General features: G+C 49.9%; 4 protein-coding genes across 4 annotated transcripts; 1 reads left to right on the forward strand and 3 right to left on the reverse strand.

The window, feature by feature from the left end:
- Window positions 1-2746: 2746 nt before the first annotated feature.
- Window positions 2747-5334, reverse strand: PFICI_03070 (uncharacterized protein; the record flags this gene model as incomplete). Its single annotated transcript, XM_007831651.1, has 6 exons — window positions 2747-4067; window positions 4122-4370; window positions 4441-4586; window positions 4641-4798; window positions 4861-5175; window positions 5250-5334. 6 exons carry the CDS (start codon window positions 5332-5334, stop codon window positions 2747-2749), a joined length of 2274 nt encoding a protein of 757 aa, XP_007829842.1.
- A 1273-nt stretch (window positions 5335-6607) lies between these two features.
- Window positions 6608-8383, reverse strand: PFICI_03071 (uncharacterized protein; the record flags this gene model as incomplete). Its single annotated transcript, XM_007831652.1, has 5 exons — window positions 6608-7385; window positions 7454-7675; window positions 7737-8031; window positions 8090-8217; window positions 8283-8383. The coding sequence occupies 5 exons, from the start codon at window positions 8381-8383 to the stop codon at window positions 6608-6610; spliced, it is 1524 nt and encodes a 507-aa protein (XP_007829843.1).
- Window positions 8384-13530: 5147 nt separating this feature from the next.
- On the forward strand, window positions 13531-14267 carry PFICI_03072 (uncharacterized protein; the record flags this gene model as incomplete). Its single annotated transcript, XM_007831653.1, has 2 exons — window positions 13531-13825; window positions 13918-14267. The coding sequence occupies 2 exons, from the start codon at window positions 13531-13533 to the stop codon at window positions 14265-14267; spliced, it is 645 nt and encodes a 214-aa protein (XP_007829844.1).
- An 821-nt stretch (window positions 14268-15088) lies between these two features.
- On the reverse strand, window positions 15089-16194 carry PFICI_03073 (uncharacterized protein; the record flags this gene model as incomplete). The annotated part of the gene is made up of 2 exons (XM_007831654.1): window positions 15089-15575; window positions 15638-16194. The coding sequence occupies 2 exons, from the start codon at window positions 16192-16194 to the stop codon at window positions 15089-15091; spliced, it is 1044 nt and encodes a 347-aa protein (XP_007829845.1).
- Between the last annotated feature and the right edge of the window lie 1393 nt (window positions 16195-17587).

The following is a 17587-nucleotide window of genomic DNA, read 5'->3' on the forward strand; positions in this document are numbered from 1 at the left end:
GCACCAGCACCTCCAGTAGCACCGGCACCTCCGCCAACGCCTCCGCCAACACCACCGCCAACACCTCCGGTAGCACCAGCTCCGCCAGTGACAGCATCAGTAGCAGAGGCACCGAGAGCGCCGGTACCAGTGGCTCCTGCTCCACCACCAATACCACCAGTAGCACCTGCTCCTCCAGTAACTCCTGCTCCGCCGGTAGCACCAACAGCACCAGTGGCTGAGGCGCCAAGATCTCCAGTGCCAGTGGCACCGGCACCGGCACCGCCGCCGAGACCGACGGAAATAACGGCTGTGCCACTTGCTCCTCCGCTGATTGCGCCAGTAGCAGTGATCTCACCACCCAGGGTGGCACTTACACCTCCGCTGCCCGAGTTCGTGCATGTACCGCCACTTGCGTAGACACCAACACCCAGGTCGACGCTTGAAGCAATGCCAGCAATGATGTCGAGGACAGCCGAGACATCAGCTCCAACGTGAATGGAGCCAAGGTTAAGGCCACCACCGAAAAGGCCGGTAAGGGACACACCAACGTCCAGGTCGGCAGTGATACCAACAATGGCCTGGAAAAAGGCGCCAATGGAGGTCTGGATGTCGACGAGAGCCCCAGCATAGACGCTGCAGCCGTTGCAGCCGGCAACGACATCGACCTTGGCCTGAATGGCGGCGAAAAGATCAGCGCAAACCTCAGCAAAGGCCGAGATGTCAGCTTGAAGACCAATGAGATCAGTCAGGGAGATGGATCCGGCAACATTGCAAGTGCTGACACCAGCATTCAGGGTTGCAAGCAGGTCAGCCAGAGCAGAGATGGAGACACTGAGGTCGGCACCAGCAGACAGGCCAACGACGGCATCGCTACAGGCGGACGCCTTGGCGTGACAGCCCGAAAGGGCAGTACCGATCACACTGACACCGGCTCCGACGGATGCAGAGCCGCCAATGGAGATGCCACCGCTGCCACCAAGACCAAGGTCGAATGTACGCTTGTCATGCTGTTGCTGAAGGGACTCGGCCGAGACGCCAAGAACGAGGGCGAGGATGGCGATTTCACGTGCGTTTCTCATTTTTGCGGTATTGTGTAGTAATTGTTGTGAATGATTGTTGTGTGTAGTAAATGTCGTTGAGTTGAATGTATTCGAGAGAAAGGACTGACACGGTCAGATTGATTGAATATTATTAGCGAGTGTATGTTTGGACTGGAAATAGAAAGACGAATGGAGAGATAGGAAAACGAGAAAAGATTGATTGACTGATGATGGAAAAGAAGTTGAGGCAAATAGGCAGCTCAATGCCTTCTTATATTCATCTATTTCTCACGAGCATCCTCAGTGCTGTTGCTGACGGTTTTCGTCTGGCGGCGCTAAAAGCGTTCCTCGTGTTTTCGAAATATGATCAATGGCCTCGAAACGATCCATCACAACTAGCACTCAATGAGCTAACCAGACCTGTCAGCCTGGTAGGTGTCAGAGAACAAGGAGGCTACGGTTCGGTCAACCGAGTCCCACAAAGATCGACGTGAAAACTACCGGCTCTCTGGCCTATGCAGATCAGCCGCTGTGACCCAGGGTCCCGTAATCTCGGAGAGGAGTTCAAAATGAGGTATGGGCTGGCGGTGAATGGGCAAAAGGGCTGCAAACATCCAGACCAAAAATGTACTGTTCCACCTGAGAGCTAAGCAGCTGGCGGCCCTCAGGTTAGACGGCATAATATTCGGTGTGTGGGGCGACATGCAACAACACAGACTGCCGAAGGACACAGCAAGGACATGCGATCTTTTGTCAGTCTTCGTACGGGAATGGAGGCGGAATGGCCGGCCAGACCATGTTGGTACATACAAGATCTGGGGACGCCCTGTGGCCTGTGATGGTTTTAGACACATAACTAAGCTCTGGGGTCTTTCCAAATGCGGCTTCGAGAAAAGTGACAGAATAAGCTTGAAGCGCATTGAAACATGACGACGGCGTGATTTCTGTATACTACGGTCCATCTTTCATTTAACGTTGTGGAGCGCAGGCATGCCCGAGGGCGATCGTCTCCACTCATCTAGGCTGAGGTCGTCCAAGGGTCGTCCCGGCCATGTCTATAGTGGTTAAGCCGGCGCGTTCGAGACACAACCTAGCACGGAAGGACCATCAAAGCACAACACTGGATGCTCTGTTGAGTGAGATGAATGACGAGATAAGTTTTGTTCGTGGATTGCTCGTCCCATTTAGTAGTGTGTTTTTGCGCTTCAAGTGGCAGATTTGTTATTTTAACAAAGGTCATATTGGCCGTAAAACTGACTGTCAGACCTGTCGTCTGAAATTGGTGGCACGACCTGGTGTCATTAGATCGGGCGCGGTACGGCCGTGCGACGAAAAGGAGAAGCTGCCTGATTACGTCTAGACCTCCAACATGGGCAAAATCGTCTTGTTGGTAAGGCTTGCCGTCCATGTGCCGTGGCAGTGAGATTTTGCAGTTTGCTTTTTTTTTTTTTTTTTTTTTTTGGTAAAGAGCGGTGCGCGATACGAGCAGGTCAAGAGTCGCATCACTCATGCGCAGATCTGCAAGCAGTAGTGCATCGACCAGGTGTTTTCCAAACATACCTTCGGAAATTTTTATTCTGAGACGATCCGGGGATCATGATTTTTCTTTGTTTTCGGTCTAGACAGGTTGGAAGTGGTAGTGATTGGCGCAAACTCTAGCGGAGCTCTCCCCTTGAATTCCCTCCCTTGCTTTGATATACGATCTCGGGCGAAGTCCAGGGCAACTAAACCTGGATGGTCCCCGTCATTCTAACATCGCGACTACTAGCACCTACAAACACGGTGTAGTTGCCGTCCTGGACCTTCCACTGCTGTGATGCTACGTCCCAGACACTAAGGTCCCGTCGAGTCAATTCGAAACGAACTGTTGCTGACTCCCCTGGCTGGAGATGTACTTTTTCGAATCCGCGGAGCTGCTTCGGTGGACTATTAGGAATGGCCATGTACAGCTGCGCCACCTCTGCACCCGCCACTGGGCCCGTGTTTGTGACCGTGCTGTCGACTGTTGTGATGATAGTCCACAGATCTGCATGAGAATCCAGGGCAGCATTGAGTCCTGTGGAGTTGATTGATAATTGGTCAAAGTCAAAAGTTGTATAGGTCAGACCATATCCAAATTCGTAGCGTGGGGTGATGTTCTTCTCGTCGAAATATCGGTAGTCGAGGTAGACACCTTCAGTATAGTCGCATTGAGGATCTGTGTCATTGGGCCCTATCTTGCCGCAAACATGATAGACTGAGTAATCACTTTCGTTCTTGGCCATGGTATATGGCAGCTTTCCAGAAAATCCTGCTTCGCCATAGAGGAGCTGAACGAGAGCGGTGCCACTGTCCTGCCCAGGAAGATGTGCTATGATGGTTGCAGTCACGTTAGGATGATCAATCCATTGGTCGACGAGCCGTACCCCTACAGTGTGAACCACTACAATGGTATTGGCACACTTTGATGCAACGTTGAGAACGAGGCCATCGCTGGAGTCATCATGGAGTCCATCTCTATCCCAACCCTCCGTCGATATGGCATTGATAAACACCAGGCAAGCATCAGAAGCGGCATTGACTCCGGGATTTGTGGAGTCAAGATCCCAGTTGAGCCACGTGCCGTCGGCTTTTGCGCGTTGTTGAATCGCGGCCAATGGATCTATAATGTAGCTTGGCGCATTGGCTCCCGCCCTTCCACCAACGACGATGGTCCCGCCTTTTGCGGCTTGGTCAAAATGTTGTTCAGTTCCAAGAACCGCTTGTGTCATCTCTGGTGAAGAGAAGTATCCCAGTTGGAACACAGTGTCGGTGTTCTTGGTTCTCGGTATCGTGGCATCATAACCGTACACTGATAGCATTTTCGGTTTCGCCTTGAGTGGCAGCGCCTCATTGACATTCTTGACAAGGACATGACCAGCAACTGCACCTTCGAGCAGTATGGGCTCCGATTCTGGTAGTCTTGCATCAACAATATCATGCGGGAGTGTGAGATTTTTCATGCCTATTCCTGGTGTGGGGAAGTTAGTGCCATCTTGTCCCACCAAGTACCACGCAGCAGTGATGCTGGAGAATTTTTAGCTTTCAATGCAAAAGGTCGTACTCTTTTGGCGGACTTACCGGACTGCCATGTCTGTAACTCTATCCTCACTCACACTGCCATTGTGGACTGCTGCCGTCAAGTTGTCGCCCCAATTGCCGCCTCCAGGCATGAGCATGTCAAGTCCAGCATTGGCCGAGTCGAGGCTGTGCACTGCATTCCAGTCCAACATGATGAAGCCTTGGAATGAGGTCTCCGTTTTCAGCAGCCCATTCATGAGCTTACTATTTTCGCATCCATAGGTATTGTTGATGCGATTGTATGAACACCTAAGAATAGGTCAGTATCATTATGCGTTCTGACAGATTTATTGTCGTGTTTGGGAATCCAAGTTATTACATGGCTGATGCAACTCCCGCCTGGACAGCGTCCATGAACGGCCAAAAGTAGTACTCATGCAGAGTCTTATCGTCGATATTAGAGGAAGCGGCTTCGACTCCAAAGTATGGCCGTCTGTATGTCTCTTGCTCATTGGCAATGAGATGCTGCAGAGACATCATCAGTGATGCAACGTCAAATTTCGGGGATTGAAGGATTACCTTGATCACTGCAATGACTCCTGCATCCTGGGTACCAGTAATGGTCTCGGCATTGAGCCTACCGGATAGATAAGGGTCGACAGAAAAGCCTTCAAAATTGCGCCCAGCCAAGGGAGACCTCCCGAGTGGCCCAGCATTTGGCCCAAGCATGACATTTACTACGTGCGAGCACGTCAGCATCTCTTTTAATCAGTATCCAGTTCGTGTTGGACCGTTGTACCTCCTTTGGCTTTGAACTCCAGGCCCATGTAGAGTCCCCTCTCATAGGTCAGGTTTTTGTCCCAACTCGCACCAGCATGAATGGCAGATGGGTATGAGTTGACCATGTCGGTAGCACGAACACCGTTTCCAGCATCATGAAGACACATGCCGGGCCAGTTCAATCGCGGTACGGTTCCCGTGTTGCCAGCGCAAACGTTGTCGGACACAGTGAAGCCTCGGGTGATGTTGACCTTTTCTTCTAGGGTCATCTGGCTCACAAGTTCTCTGGCACTGACGTAGGCCTCCTCCCATTTGCCGGTTCCGATGCCCGGAGCTGTCCCAATGCGCGTCAGCATTGATCTGTGTTGGCATGTTTTCAGGCTTCAGCTCGAGCTTGGAATTACTTACGCGATGGGTAGACTGGTGGTGAGCTTGCATATGAGGCCATGACCGACGCTGCTGACAACAGCAGAATACCGAGTTGTGTCGCCATTTTGCCGCTGTAACTTCTTCGTCCCGAACAAAGATGGGGATTGTGCGAGACGGAAAGAAGACTTTATTGAGAGCAGTGTTAAGGTTACTAGGTACTTTGCATAGATGGAGCAAAGTGGATAACGAAGCTTGGTGCGATCTGGGGGTATAAGTAAGGAGGAAGGAGCCTTATCAGAGTTCAATGCTCTTGCCTCCCACAGTATTAACACAATCACCCACCTTGACTCCAGTTTACAACTTTGACGAGTCTGTTGCCTAAAAGATAAAAGGTATGTACTCTTTCTCGACACGGAGGCAAATGAACAAACAAATTGATATATGTAGGTACCTATTCAACTCATCTGACACCCTGATCAGGGCAGCAAACTGCGAAAAATGCTGCCGATGCAGACCCAAACATGCACCGGAAAACAACGTTGAAGGCCAAGAACCTGATAACCAAAAGTTACGTAGGTCATGCAAGGTAAGACAAAAGAGGCTCCAGGACGGGAGAGGCTTGGGGGGTCGGCTAGTCTCCCCCGGAACCGCGTGCAGCCAATTGGATATTGCCCCCAGGCTGCGCCCTGGCTAAAGGGGGGGGATTAGACCCATAACAGCATCGATACTAGAGAGCGTCACTCACGGCAATCAACAAAGACAGCACTGTCAACTTCTTCACCGCATCACTCGGAAGGCTGACTACATGTTCCCCGGACTTTCATAAGCCGGGACATGGTTCCGAATTTCCCGGTCGGGCACGGATTGCCTCAGATGATCAATACGAGAAGCTCGTCCCGTCGCGTCCGCTCTTTTCTTCGCTTCTTTGACCGGGAGAACACCGGCTGAACCACGGATGATCGTAATGGGATGGATGATCATCGCCTACATGCAGTGCCAGGCCGATTATGGCGATATCTCTGCTGCAAAGAACGTAATATATCCCAAAGTGGATAAATCGTTGATCTGCCTGATCACCCAAGTCTTCAACAGGATATAGTCACGGCTTCTTTCTACCGTCAACGCGGACTTCCGGACTTGTGCACATCACATTTTTGCGCGAATAAGAAACACATGATCAAGAGTCAAGCTGGAAATGACATGCATTGTCCAAACCAAATCAATTAACACGCTTGCATACGGGATTATTCGTGAGTTGCCGAGAGTCAACTGACCGGTTGTACCCACTTCATCTAGGCTGCATCAGGGGATTCCACTCAAGAACTTGTGTAACACCATGTCGATGCTTTCAAACATGACATTAACAAACAGAAACTGACATTGAATAGACCAACAAACTAAGGCCTCCATCTCCAGGCTGGGTTCCTCCATTCCAGATCTTCAATCTCCTCGGAAGTGAGCCCGTCGAGCGCCTGATCAATGTCCTTCTGATCACGTTTCTTGTTGTCGCGCTCCATCCACAGCAAGGTAAGGGTACTGGAGATGAGAATAGTCGACGCAGCTGCCAGGTTGAGCCCGTTGCCAATGTGGTAATTGGGTGCATCCCAGGCAATGTAGCTCCAGGTTGCGACCAGCCCACCAATGTTACCAAATGTCATATTGGTAGCGAGCGACATGCTGCGGGATGTGTCGCTAATTACCTGCGCGGCAACTTGCGCGTTGGCCATGGGTCCGATGGCAAAGGTGCTGCTGGTCAGGAAGAACGTGGCAGCGTATCGGACCGTTGGGTTGGTGCTACCGAGGAACATGGCGTAGCCGAGCATAACCAAAGGCGCAGAAGCAATGATGAAGTGCTGTCTCTTGTCCGTTCTCCAACTCAGTGCAGGAAGCAGTAGAGTAAAGAAGGCTCCGACAATGTATGGGGGCACCGTGTAAAGTTGCTTTTGAATTGTTGTATAAGTCGGGTAGATGGTGGCGACGATCGTGGGTAGGAAAAAGGCCAATCCCTGGACTGTGATATTGTTGAGCATGAAGACGAATGCTGTACTCAATACGGCAGGGTTCCAGAATCCGAGCCACAGCTTCTTCTTGGTGAATTTGTCGAGAACACTGGTTTGTCCGACACGCTCTGACTTGACTCTGGCAATAGCCAAGTCCTTCTCCTCCTGCGTGAGCCTGTGTTGACACGATTAGTTGCGCCATTCTCTAGATTTCATGTAAATCTGCATGGTGATATTCCTTACCATCGTGCAGTCGCTGGTCGATCTGTCAGCGTGAAAAAGGATATCAACGACAGACCAATCGTAATGATTCCTTCAATCGCAAAGATCATGCGCCACTTGTGCAGAGTACCAAAGCCGGGCAAACTCAGAATTCCAGACGCAAGAAGACCGCCAAAGGCGCCTGCCAGAGGGGACATGACGATGAAGAGGGAAAGTCTGAAGGCCAGCTCCGAACGTCGGTACCTGCGATTTGTTTGTTCAGCACCATTAATCAAATGGAGGAGCGGAAATTGTACAAACTCACCAGCGTGACAAGTAGTAGGATATTCCCGGCATCATACCACTTTCAAACACACCAAGCACGAAGCGCACGCCACAGGCCTGCGGCAACGTGGTGACGAATGCAGTACCGAGAGATGCAATGCCGAAGCACAGGGACATGATTGGAATCGCCCAGCCGGGTCCAAGCCACTTGCAACCGAGATTGCAGGGCACCTCAAACAGGATATAGCTGATGTAAAAGACCGACAGCAGCTTGTTATAGTCGTACGTGCCCGTCATGCCCAATTCTGTTTCGAGCCCAGCTAGCCTGGCATTACCTGAAGCGGCGTCAGTCTGCAATGCTCATTCAGGATCTAAAGTTGTTGCGCGGCCTACCAATGTTTGCTCGATCGATGAAACAGAACAGATAGAGGAGCGCGACAGTAGGTATGACATAGAGATCGATCTTTAGGCGCAACTTTCTCTCGGCGGCCTTGTCAATATGGACCAATGAATGACCATATCTGTATGGCGCGTTAGTCCATGTGCACATTTCACATTTCCGACACGTCTTAAGGGCAATATTCACCTGTCGGTGGCGGCCAGGCCCCTTTCCGCTGCGGTATGGACATTTTCCTCGTGCTTCATGTCCATGACTTTTTCATTCCGAGTGTCGTCGTGGTACGCCATCTTGGGCTGCGTGGGGAGAACTCTTTTCGCTCGCTCGACCTGAGAAGAGAAGCACGAGACAAGAGAAGGAAACAAGACAAGAAGAGGTCAGGAGAGTGGCATATTTACAGTAACCCCGGCCGGAGTAAGTAATGCTGATCGGATATTGATTAAGTTGCGATAAAAGCTACTAGGGTCGTACGTAACCACCGACCCTTTCTTATTGACCCGTGAGTAAGAGTCCGGGGTTCACTTTTTCTCTTCTGGACAAAAGGCCGAGGTGCGATCCTGCGCATCCTTCGTGTCTTGCGGAATAGTGGGATAAGTGTTTATCAAGCGAGAAAGTGCCAAGACAGAACGTTTGGAGAATCCCAGCACATTCAAGCCTGGGCAGGTGTTTGGAGTCAGTGCCCAACCAATCGATTTCGAAGCATGACTCTCAGCCGTCGCCTTTTGCACAAGCCGCTGAAGCTTAAAGGGGACTTCAGTGGCTTTTCCTATCACTAGTTGCTATCTAGCTCTGTCTCCCCCATATGGGGTTCCGTGCGGGGGTGGAGAGGTTGAGAAGCCACTGTGAATAGACCATCTTGGCATGAGGAGCATCATCGGCCAAAGACCCAGAGTTGGAATGGTGTCTGCCTTGATTGAAGCGCCAAGACTCTTTCAAAACGCAGAAAAAGCATGGCAGTGGACCTGCTCGACAATTACCGCTGCGTACGTGGTAGCAACGATACGACGCGTTGACCCTGCGCGCCCCTCGACTTGAAGGACAAAAGGGAAAGTCACACATATATATGCATGATAAGTAGGACTCATCACAACGTCTTGTACGAATTGCGGAATATTGCTTAACCAGAATCGACCACACGGCGATAAGTCGGACTCTCAGAGACTGTTGACATCTTGAGATTCGTTCATATCACAGCAAGACCATATCCACCTTTGAAGAAAGGAACGATCCAACACGGCTCCGAGAGCCTGGAAACGGACTCATAATCTCATCAGGTATGGAAGTATACCAACATGAACGATGCGAGCTGGAGTTCGTGGGTGCAGAGCATCCAGAGTCAGCCTGGCGGATCGTATTGGTATGCCAGAACTAACCAAACACGGTAAGCTAGCACCTATTGGTTCATAGGGCTCAGCCATGAATTCCAATCATTTGTTTTCTCTGAATTTCAAATTCATGAACTCCTCATGTTAAGCGTTACGTATAGTTCTTCTATAGAGCGTGCAACAAGAAGGCAAGACGTTGAGTACATTGAAGATCTGGACTGTGAGATGAACTAGTAGTAGCTAATGATAAGCGCAATCATTTAGTCCAACCCGAGAAGCGCAATCACAATGATGAACCCGCAATAGCCACATCATTCCCAACAATGATTGGCCCCTCAGTCCCTCAGTGCTGAACCCACCGAGACTGACTTACTCCGGGTTCCCGGAGATTCTTTCTCAACGGAGTATTAGGTCGTCATGGCGACAGAATCGATCTACTATGTATCAATGAAGCCAATCTGCGGCTCGTTGTGACGAACAAAAAATTCCTCAATTATAGAGGTTAGGATCACGTGCAACATGACGCCTCCAGCGATGGCGCCGCGCATGCAAAGTACAGTGGTATCTCTCAACTCAAACTCGGTGATAAGATCGTCATGAATGGCTTTCGCGGCATCGTCGCTGGGTGAGGTTTCGGTCCATCCCTATAGGCTTGTTCTCGGATGATGCTGGAACAGGATCCGCTGAACTATCCAAGGGTGTGAGTTCGAGACTCCCACGTTGGGCAAGACTTAAGAGATATGAATATGGTGCTAAAGTATGATCGGACTTCAAACAGTGTTCATACGGGCCGCTCGATGCGCATACGACTTGTAACCCAGCAATGTTCCCCAGGACACCCATCATCACGGAAATATGGAACAAATTGATAGTACGGGGGGAAACGGACTCATTGACAAAATGGATAGTTGATATCCAGTTTCATTTCCAGTGACCATTATCAGAGTCACAAGACCAGTGCAAACCCCTCCCAAAATCGACAAGTAAATGACTTTGGTATTTGGAACAGAGCACCTTTGCGTCAGCAATTCGGCCGACAGTGACACACGCATACCATGGCTTGATGTGTTGATGACTGTCCGAATGATAGGGGTGATCAGAGTACAGCTTGAGAGCCTGGGCTATCAAGAGCAGTATAAGGCCAAAGCTTTGGGCAAAAGATTCCAGGCATGCCATCATGGGATTACTAAGACTAACTCGTAAGTTCTGTATAATCTGAGTAGACCACGTCCTTCCTCAGGCTGTCTTTAGATAGCAGTTCCAGTTTCCTGATTCCTTAGGCCTGCCACGCAAAAATGGAGGCTGTTTGGCACCTACAAACGGCTTCGAATCATCTCAATTCATCCTGCATCAGATTTGGCAACTTTAACAAAAGCTCAACAAATCAGTCATCTCAACAAATATCTCCCATCCACTATTTTCTTGATACACCCATTCTTTTTCCTATATATATCACTCCATTCTCATTAGGTAATTGGATATGTTTTACTTCTAGTCTCCAATAAACTTTATAAATGATTCTCTTGATCAAACTCTCCCCCCAGCTCCTGGGACCCTCAAAACTTCTAAGACATTCGTCTCCATTTTTCAGTAATAAGAGATGTATATACTGATCCATGCTCCATGTCTCAAGACATGCTACGCGAAGTGAACGAAGCTATCAAACATAGGATCGGACATCTCAATAGCGTGTTAAGAATCCGGCAAGCTCAAACTTAGCACCACAATACCTTAGGGGTTGTATACGTCGAGTTCAAGTCACTTAATACGAGCTCATCGGCAATGATAGTTCTTCACTGATTCTGCCAACATCGCCACTTGACCCTTCGCTAAAAGTTTTGACCCTTTTGCCATTTCCTGCCACCACACAACAATCAGACACTGCTGGCTATTCGACTCTTTGCATTTCTTCGCCCCTCAATAACTCTCCATCACCTAATTCTTCCAGTCTGCTTTCTTTAGTCCTTTTGTGCCGGACTCGTTTTCATTGGCGCGTATAACTAGCAACTGTTGGCTACTCCATTGTGGTATCCCGCAACTCGCAAATACATCTGGCCAACAACGGATGGACTCTTGATCTACGCAAACCTCGACAGGTGTTTCTCTGAATACTGTCTATAGCATATCAAGACACAGCCAAGTCTCAAGAACTAATACAGACAGCTGTTGAGCTATTCGGGACCCAATTTCATTGGGTCCGTCCCAGCTCCGACGCTGAAGCTGAGTAAGCTCCGAACAGAGTCGGCGGCCATGACTTGAGTTGAGTCACAGATTCCCCCTGATAATGAGTACCCAAGCGCTGGTATTCCATCTGATGATCGCCAGGATGGCGTCATGACCGTGATTATGCAGGCAGAGTACTCACGATTCGAGGAATCATCGTTGTCAGGGCCCAGCCCGACCCTAGGAGAACCTTGTTATTTCCTTCAGCAGCATTCACTGATAGGATCGATGGAAATGGCTCCATATACTTGTCGTTGCTCCATCTTTGCGTACTCTTCAATAGGTCAGCGAGATCGAGAAGTTCTTTGACCAAGGTTTGCTAAGTTTCACTCGACTCAAGCATCGCTACCACACTAGAAGTACACATTCGCCTGCCCCGATGCTAGTGAATAGACACGCGCAGCCTCGTGGGATAGCGAACCACATACAAACTCCTCCAAATGGGGGAGACTCGAGTGTGCGTGCATCATGCACTAGGCACCACTGCGACCTCGCAAAGGCCACCGACACGTTCCTCGACCAAGCCGCCGTTTGACAACCTGCGACAACGTATGTTAGGTTTCAAAGGTTATTTAATGCGCTGGCGCTCCTAATGATTGATTTAATGGGTATATTGCGACTCCCGGTCTTCTTTCTTTTCTTTAGGGGCTTAGTACAGGCTATTGAGAGATACCTTGGCTCTACACGCCCCATAGATCGACTCTTCTGTCCGCTTGCAGAAATTCGCAACTGCACACCGTCATTCGCCACCGATACGGTGAATACAAGGATATATTGCAGCGTGCCTTGAACAAATTCGAAATACCTCTCCCAGGATCGAGAGAACGAATGGCCAAGCAATATTTGCTAGCTCCAGCTCGACGAGTGGATCAACGATGGGCAGTACCATTCGGATGCTAAGGCAGAAAAGCAGCTCAAGAGGCTCAAGTATTTGCCAGAGCTACTATTTGCGACATACGGACCCGGCCATTCAGCGTTGGATGCCAAGAAAAGAATAGGGCAAGGAACTCGATTGGTAGCCCATATCCATTGTTCGCTTTACTACCTACTTACCATGTATTCTGCCAATTCGAGTCTCATAGAAATCTTGGTCGGACATTGCCAACTTGGGGCTGTCGATGCATCAATCCGGACCAAACTCTACAGTCGCCTTGTTCACAAATCATTGATACAGTAATCATGATGTCTCATCCGAAATCGTAGGAAGCTTGGCTTGGAAAAATTACCAGAAACAGAAATGTATAATTCCAGACAGACCTAACCAAGCCCCAATTTCAGCCGCCCCATAAAATCCAAGACAGTTCGGAATTTCTGTATGGGCAGGCTTTTACGGGATACTGCCCAGTCCCATATGGTGGCCGCACTCGCTCTATATCCGGGGCAAAAAGACCCTGGTACCCATTTATTTTGGTTAAGCTTGGTGTCTGGTCCGCCCCAGGTGGTGCATTGCCCCTCGCCTTTTTCCCGGTGAAAATGCCCCTCCATTTGATGATGAGATGATCGGGGGAATTGATTGTCCAAACTGCTTCTTGCCTCTCTTGAGTTAGAAAGAAAGCTTGGGGTGGCGCAACGGCAGAAGAGGGCTCAGCTCCAAATGTCTCCCCAGGGGAGAGAGTATTTGTCATTGCGATTCTGTTTTGCGACAACCCCCAGATTTAAAATAAAGTCAGTCACGTCATGAGCTTCAGTGCTGTACGTGCATCCTGACCTTCCGCAATTGTATATCTAGCACACACAAATCACCGGTAGTAGCTTGCATTTATAATCCTTCTTGTTATTTTCTTCTCTCTATCTAGTACAGCAAATCCACCTTTTATATGGGCCAAGCGTTTAGCAATATAACCAGACAAACACTACTACTCGTCACCCTCGCAGTTGTATTCCTGGCCATGGCCTTTCAGATGCCCAACTTTCTCGCCCGACTCTTCCGACCCCTCTCCACCACCAGCAGAATGTCCATTACCGGCGACGCGACCAACGGTATCGGCGGCGGCGGCGGCGGCCTCACCTCCCTGCCCGAGGGCGCCGAGAAGGCGACCGTGGCCGCTGGCTGCTTCTGGGGCGTTGAGCACCTCTACCGCAAGCACTTTGGCGGCAAGGGCCTGTACGATGCGCGCGTCGGCTACATTGGCGGCGACGTGAATAACCCGACCTACCGCGCCGTATGCCGAGGCGACACTGGACGTAAGTCACAACCAGCTTGTTATATAATACGTCAAGACAATTAGGGGAAAGAGAATTGTTGTAGCTAATCAGCTTCTTTTACTTTGCTCCAGACGCCGAAGCCACCCAAATCATCTACGACCCAACCAAGATCACCTACCAGCAGCTCCTCGAGTTCTTTTACCGCATGCACGACCCGACCACGGCCAACAGCCAGGGGCCCGACGTGGGCTCGCAGTACCGGTCGGGCATATTCACCCACGGCCCGGAGCAGGAGCGCGTCGCCCGCGAGGTCACGGCCGCCGTCAACGACCAGTGGTGGAAGGGCCGCGTCGTCACAGAGGTCCTGCCCGCCGGCCGCTGGTGGGACGCCGAGGACTACCACCAGGAGTACCTGCACAAGAACCCCAGCGGCTACGAGTGCCCCAGTCACTTTCTCCGGTCCTTTCCTGACCTCAAGTGACCATGCCCGAGAATGGAGCACAAGCTGTGAGGGACAGGAAGGGGGCGAAATACCGGTTGGGCCGAAAGGAGTTTCAATGCAACAAATTGTGGTTTAACAAGATACCAAGGGGAGGATTCAACACTAGATCTAAATGGATGGAAATTATGGGCACCATAAACCGTGCGCCGAGGAACGCACAACCAAGACCTCACATGTGCCGTAAGTAAGAGGTTACCGCGATGGCTTGTGTGCAAAATGTGCAATATACAGTAAAAGAAGGGAGAGGTCGGGAATAGTCATTCGAGAGCGACGAGCGACGAGCGCGTCGCCAAGGGGCCTCAATGTGGAACAAAACAGTAAAAAAATAAAAATCTTATTCAACATGAATTTTCGATGCGGCAATCTTATAGACAGTGAATGTGTGTTGAATTACGGGTAATCCTGGCAAGTCTCATGTTGAGCAATCAGTTTTCATCTGATGAAAGCTTGTATGGCTTTCCGACAATTACATTATGTTGAGATATTTCTGCTGAACGGCTGTTCGAATGTCCTTGTTGCGTTTCCATGCAGCTAATATCAACCGAGTGGTGCACAGGGTCGAAATGAAAATTAGAAATATTTCAAAGTTTTTATTTTGATTTGCCTTTTTTTTTTTTTCTTCTTTCTGCTCACTATGCCAGGTAGGCGATAAAAATGATAACGTATTAAAAAAACAGAGCCGCAGTATGAGGGGAGTATAAATCTAACTCATTCTTTTTCCTCAAGACCGTTGGTATCTTCGCCATCGTCGCGTCTTCTCATCCTCCTCTATTATACACTCGACCTCAGTAAAATCACATCTACTTGCGTCGGTTTTGCTGCATCATCAGAATCTGGACCATTCTGATGAATATGTTGAGGAAGTCCAATTCGAGCGAGATGCTCTCGTTGACAGGGTCCTGCTTGATGATGCCGCGCTCTGCCAGGCGGGCGTGGTGGAGCACCTTCTGGACATCGTACAGGGTGAAACCACCAAAGACGGCGAGACCACCGTACAGCCAGATGTTCTCGGTAAAGGCGAGGGTACGGACAGCAGTAGCGGGAATGACAAGAGGAGCGAGACCAGAGACGGCGACAATGGCGGCACCGGCCAACAGAGGTCCACCAATGTAGAGGTACTTCTCCTGCTTGGCAGTGGCACCAACAAAGGAGATGGAACCCATCATGGCAACAGTGTAGAGACCAGCACGAGCGATCAGGGCACCGGGGGCGAATGCAATCAGAGGAGCGATAAAGGCAGCCTGGGTGGCGTTGAAGGCAGTCCAGAGAGCGTACTTGGGAATGTAGCTAGCGGTTGGTTAGCAACTACTTCTCTCGAGTGTTCACAAAGTATTTTAGGAATAACTTACTTGTCAGGCTCAATCATGCGGGTTCCAATCATGGTACCAAAGCTGAGAGCAAGACCACCAATGGCCACGACCCAAGGGTTGGTGACCATCATTCTGTACACGAAACCAGACTGGACCATTTGGCGCGCAGTCAAACCAATAATACCAATTCCGAGACCAGTGTGCATGAAAGTCTGGTTCAAGTACGACCTCTCGAAAGCAGGCATGCCACCATCTTCGCGAGTCTCGCGGTTGAACATGATGTTCATGGCAATTAGGGTACCACCAAAGATGGCACCACCCGTGAGCAAGCGACGACTGAGGGAGCTCGCATCAGCCGGGGCGGCGCCAGCCTGGTACTGGTAGGATCGGGCCTGCTGGAAGACATTGCGCTTGGTGGATCGGAGAATGGACGATGTGGTGGCCGTCCTCGAGGTGAAGAAGGACGACGACTGCTTTGTAGATGTTTGGTGGAATGCGCGAATGGGGGCGCTGCTTCGGAAAGCGGACTTCGTCAGCTCTGGGAGCTTTGTCGCCAGGCGCGCGGGCCCTTGGCGAACCGTAATGGTAAAGGACATGGCGTTGGAGGTATGCCCTAGGAGCAGTTTGAGTGTAACGGGCGATATGGGAAACAAAAGGGAATTGACCAAGACGATGAGTCGAGGATGTTGGGGAGGGACCCGGTGATGGTTTTATTCAAAATCGTTAAGTCCGGGCCGGAGGCAAAGAAAGAATGACGACGAGGTTTCCCGAGGTGAAGGTGGAGCTTTTTTTCAGACCTGTGACCTGCCACCAGCTATGTTTGGAGCTTTCTGGCTTAGGTCATCGAGGCTGCTAAGAAGCTGGTGGAACATTCGTCAAAGGGCAGCTGGCGAGCCCGTCAACCCGTCAAACCCATCCGCTGCCGCCCGCAACAGTGCTTATTTTCCAGAGCTAGATCCCTGTTAGCAGCGCTTGAACTCCCGGGTCTTTGTCGCTGAATCGATCTGATTATGGATTAGCTTTTCTCTCATTGGCTGCGCAAAGGACAATTCTCGACATTTCCACCATTTATGGTGGTGCATGGAAAAATGTTAGTATACTATGGTAGACCCTTTCTCTTTTTAGAACTCGGAGACGTGCTCACAAGATGTTTGAATCAGATACGTATTGCGCGCTTCCTATTCCACATCACTTTCATGGTATTTCATTCATTCAAGACCTACACAGCCGTTCCATAGCAATTATTACAGCCACAAATGCACCAATCAACAAGATGGTCGGAGACTGTTTGATCGACACTGGTAAACTCATTTGAACTCAATTTCATATTATAACTGCCATTCTCAGCAAATTATCTGTTGATAGTACCTGCTTTCCATGATGAAGCACCATTTCTCGTAGCTCGGGTGGCCGAATGATGAGGAGGAAATCAACATAACATCCATGATCCAACCCATTGACTCAGCAGCCCACACGGGAGACAGCTGCCGACATATTTGAACCTTCAAGGCGTAATTGAAAGCCACGATGGCGCTCCCATAAATCCCTTCTGAGCTTTGCATATTCCGGTGGCCGAGGGGAGGGGCCTGATGTCTCTAAAATCTCCGATATTGAATGTGGTTACATTCGACTCAAGCCGTCGCTTGAATATCGGGACGCGTATCAAAGTATCACGGAGTTGCCCAATACAAAATTCACTCTAAATGAACAGACCTTGAAACTTGTAATAGATTTCCCCCCTCGAGGTCCTATGATTACAATCATCTAAACCGACTACCTGAAACATAAAGACTTGCTCTAGCCTAAAGACTTAAGCCGCATGAAAGTCTGGCGAGTTATATGCATAAGTTGGGCACTAGAAGTGAAGGTATATGTATACTTGACAACTCTGTGGTGTATACACCCAACTTTTTTTTTGCTTCACTCACAATTCGTTACAAAGTGGCAGCTGCTGTCACCAGATACTAGAGTTAGGCAATATTCTTTGAC

Source organism: Pestalotiopsis fici (assembly GCF_000516985.1).
Source record: "Pestalotiopsis fici W106-1 unplaced genomic scaffold PFICI_Scf_2, whole genome shotgun sequence".
NCBI classification, from domain to species: Eukaryota; Fungi; Ascomycota; class Sordariomycetes; order Amphisphaeriales; family Sporocadaceae; genus Pestalotiopsis; species Pestalotiopsis fici.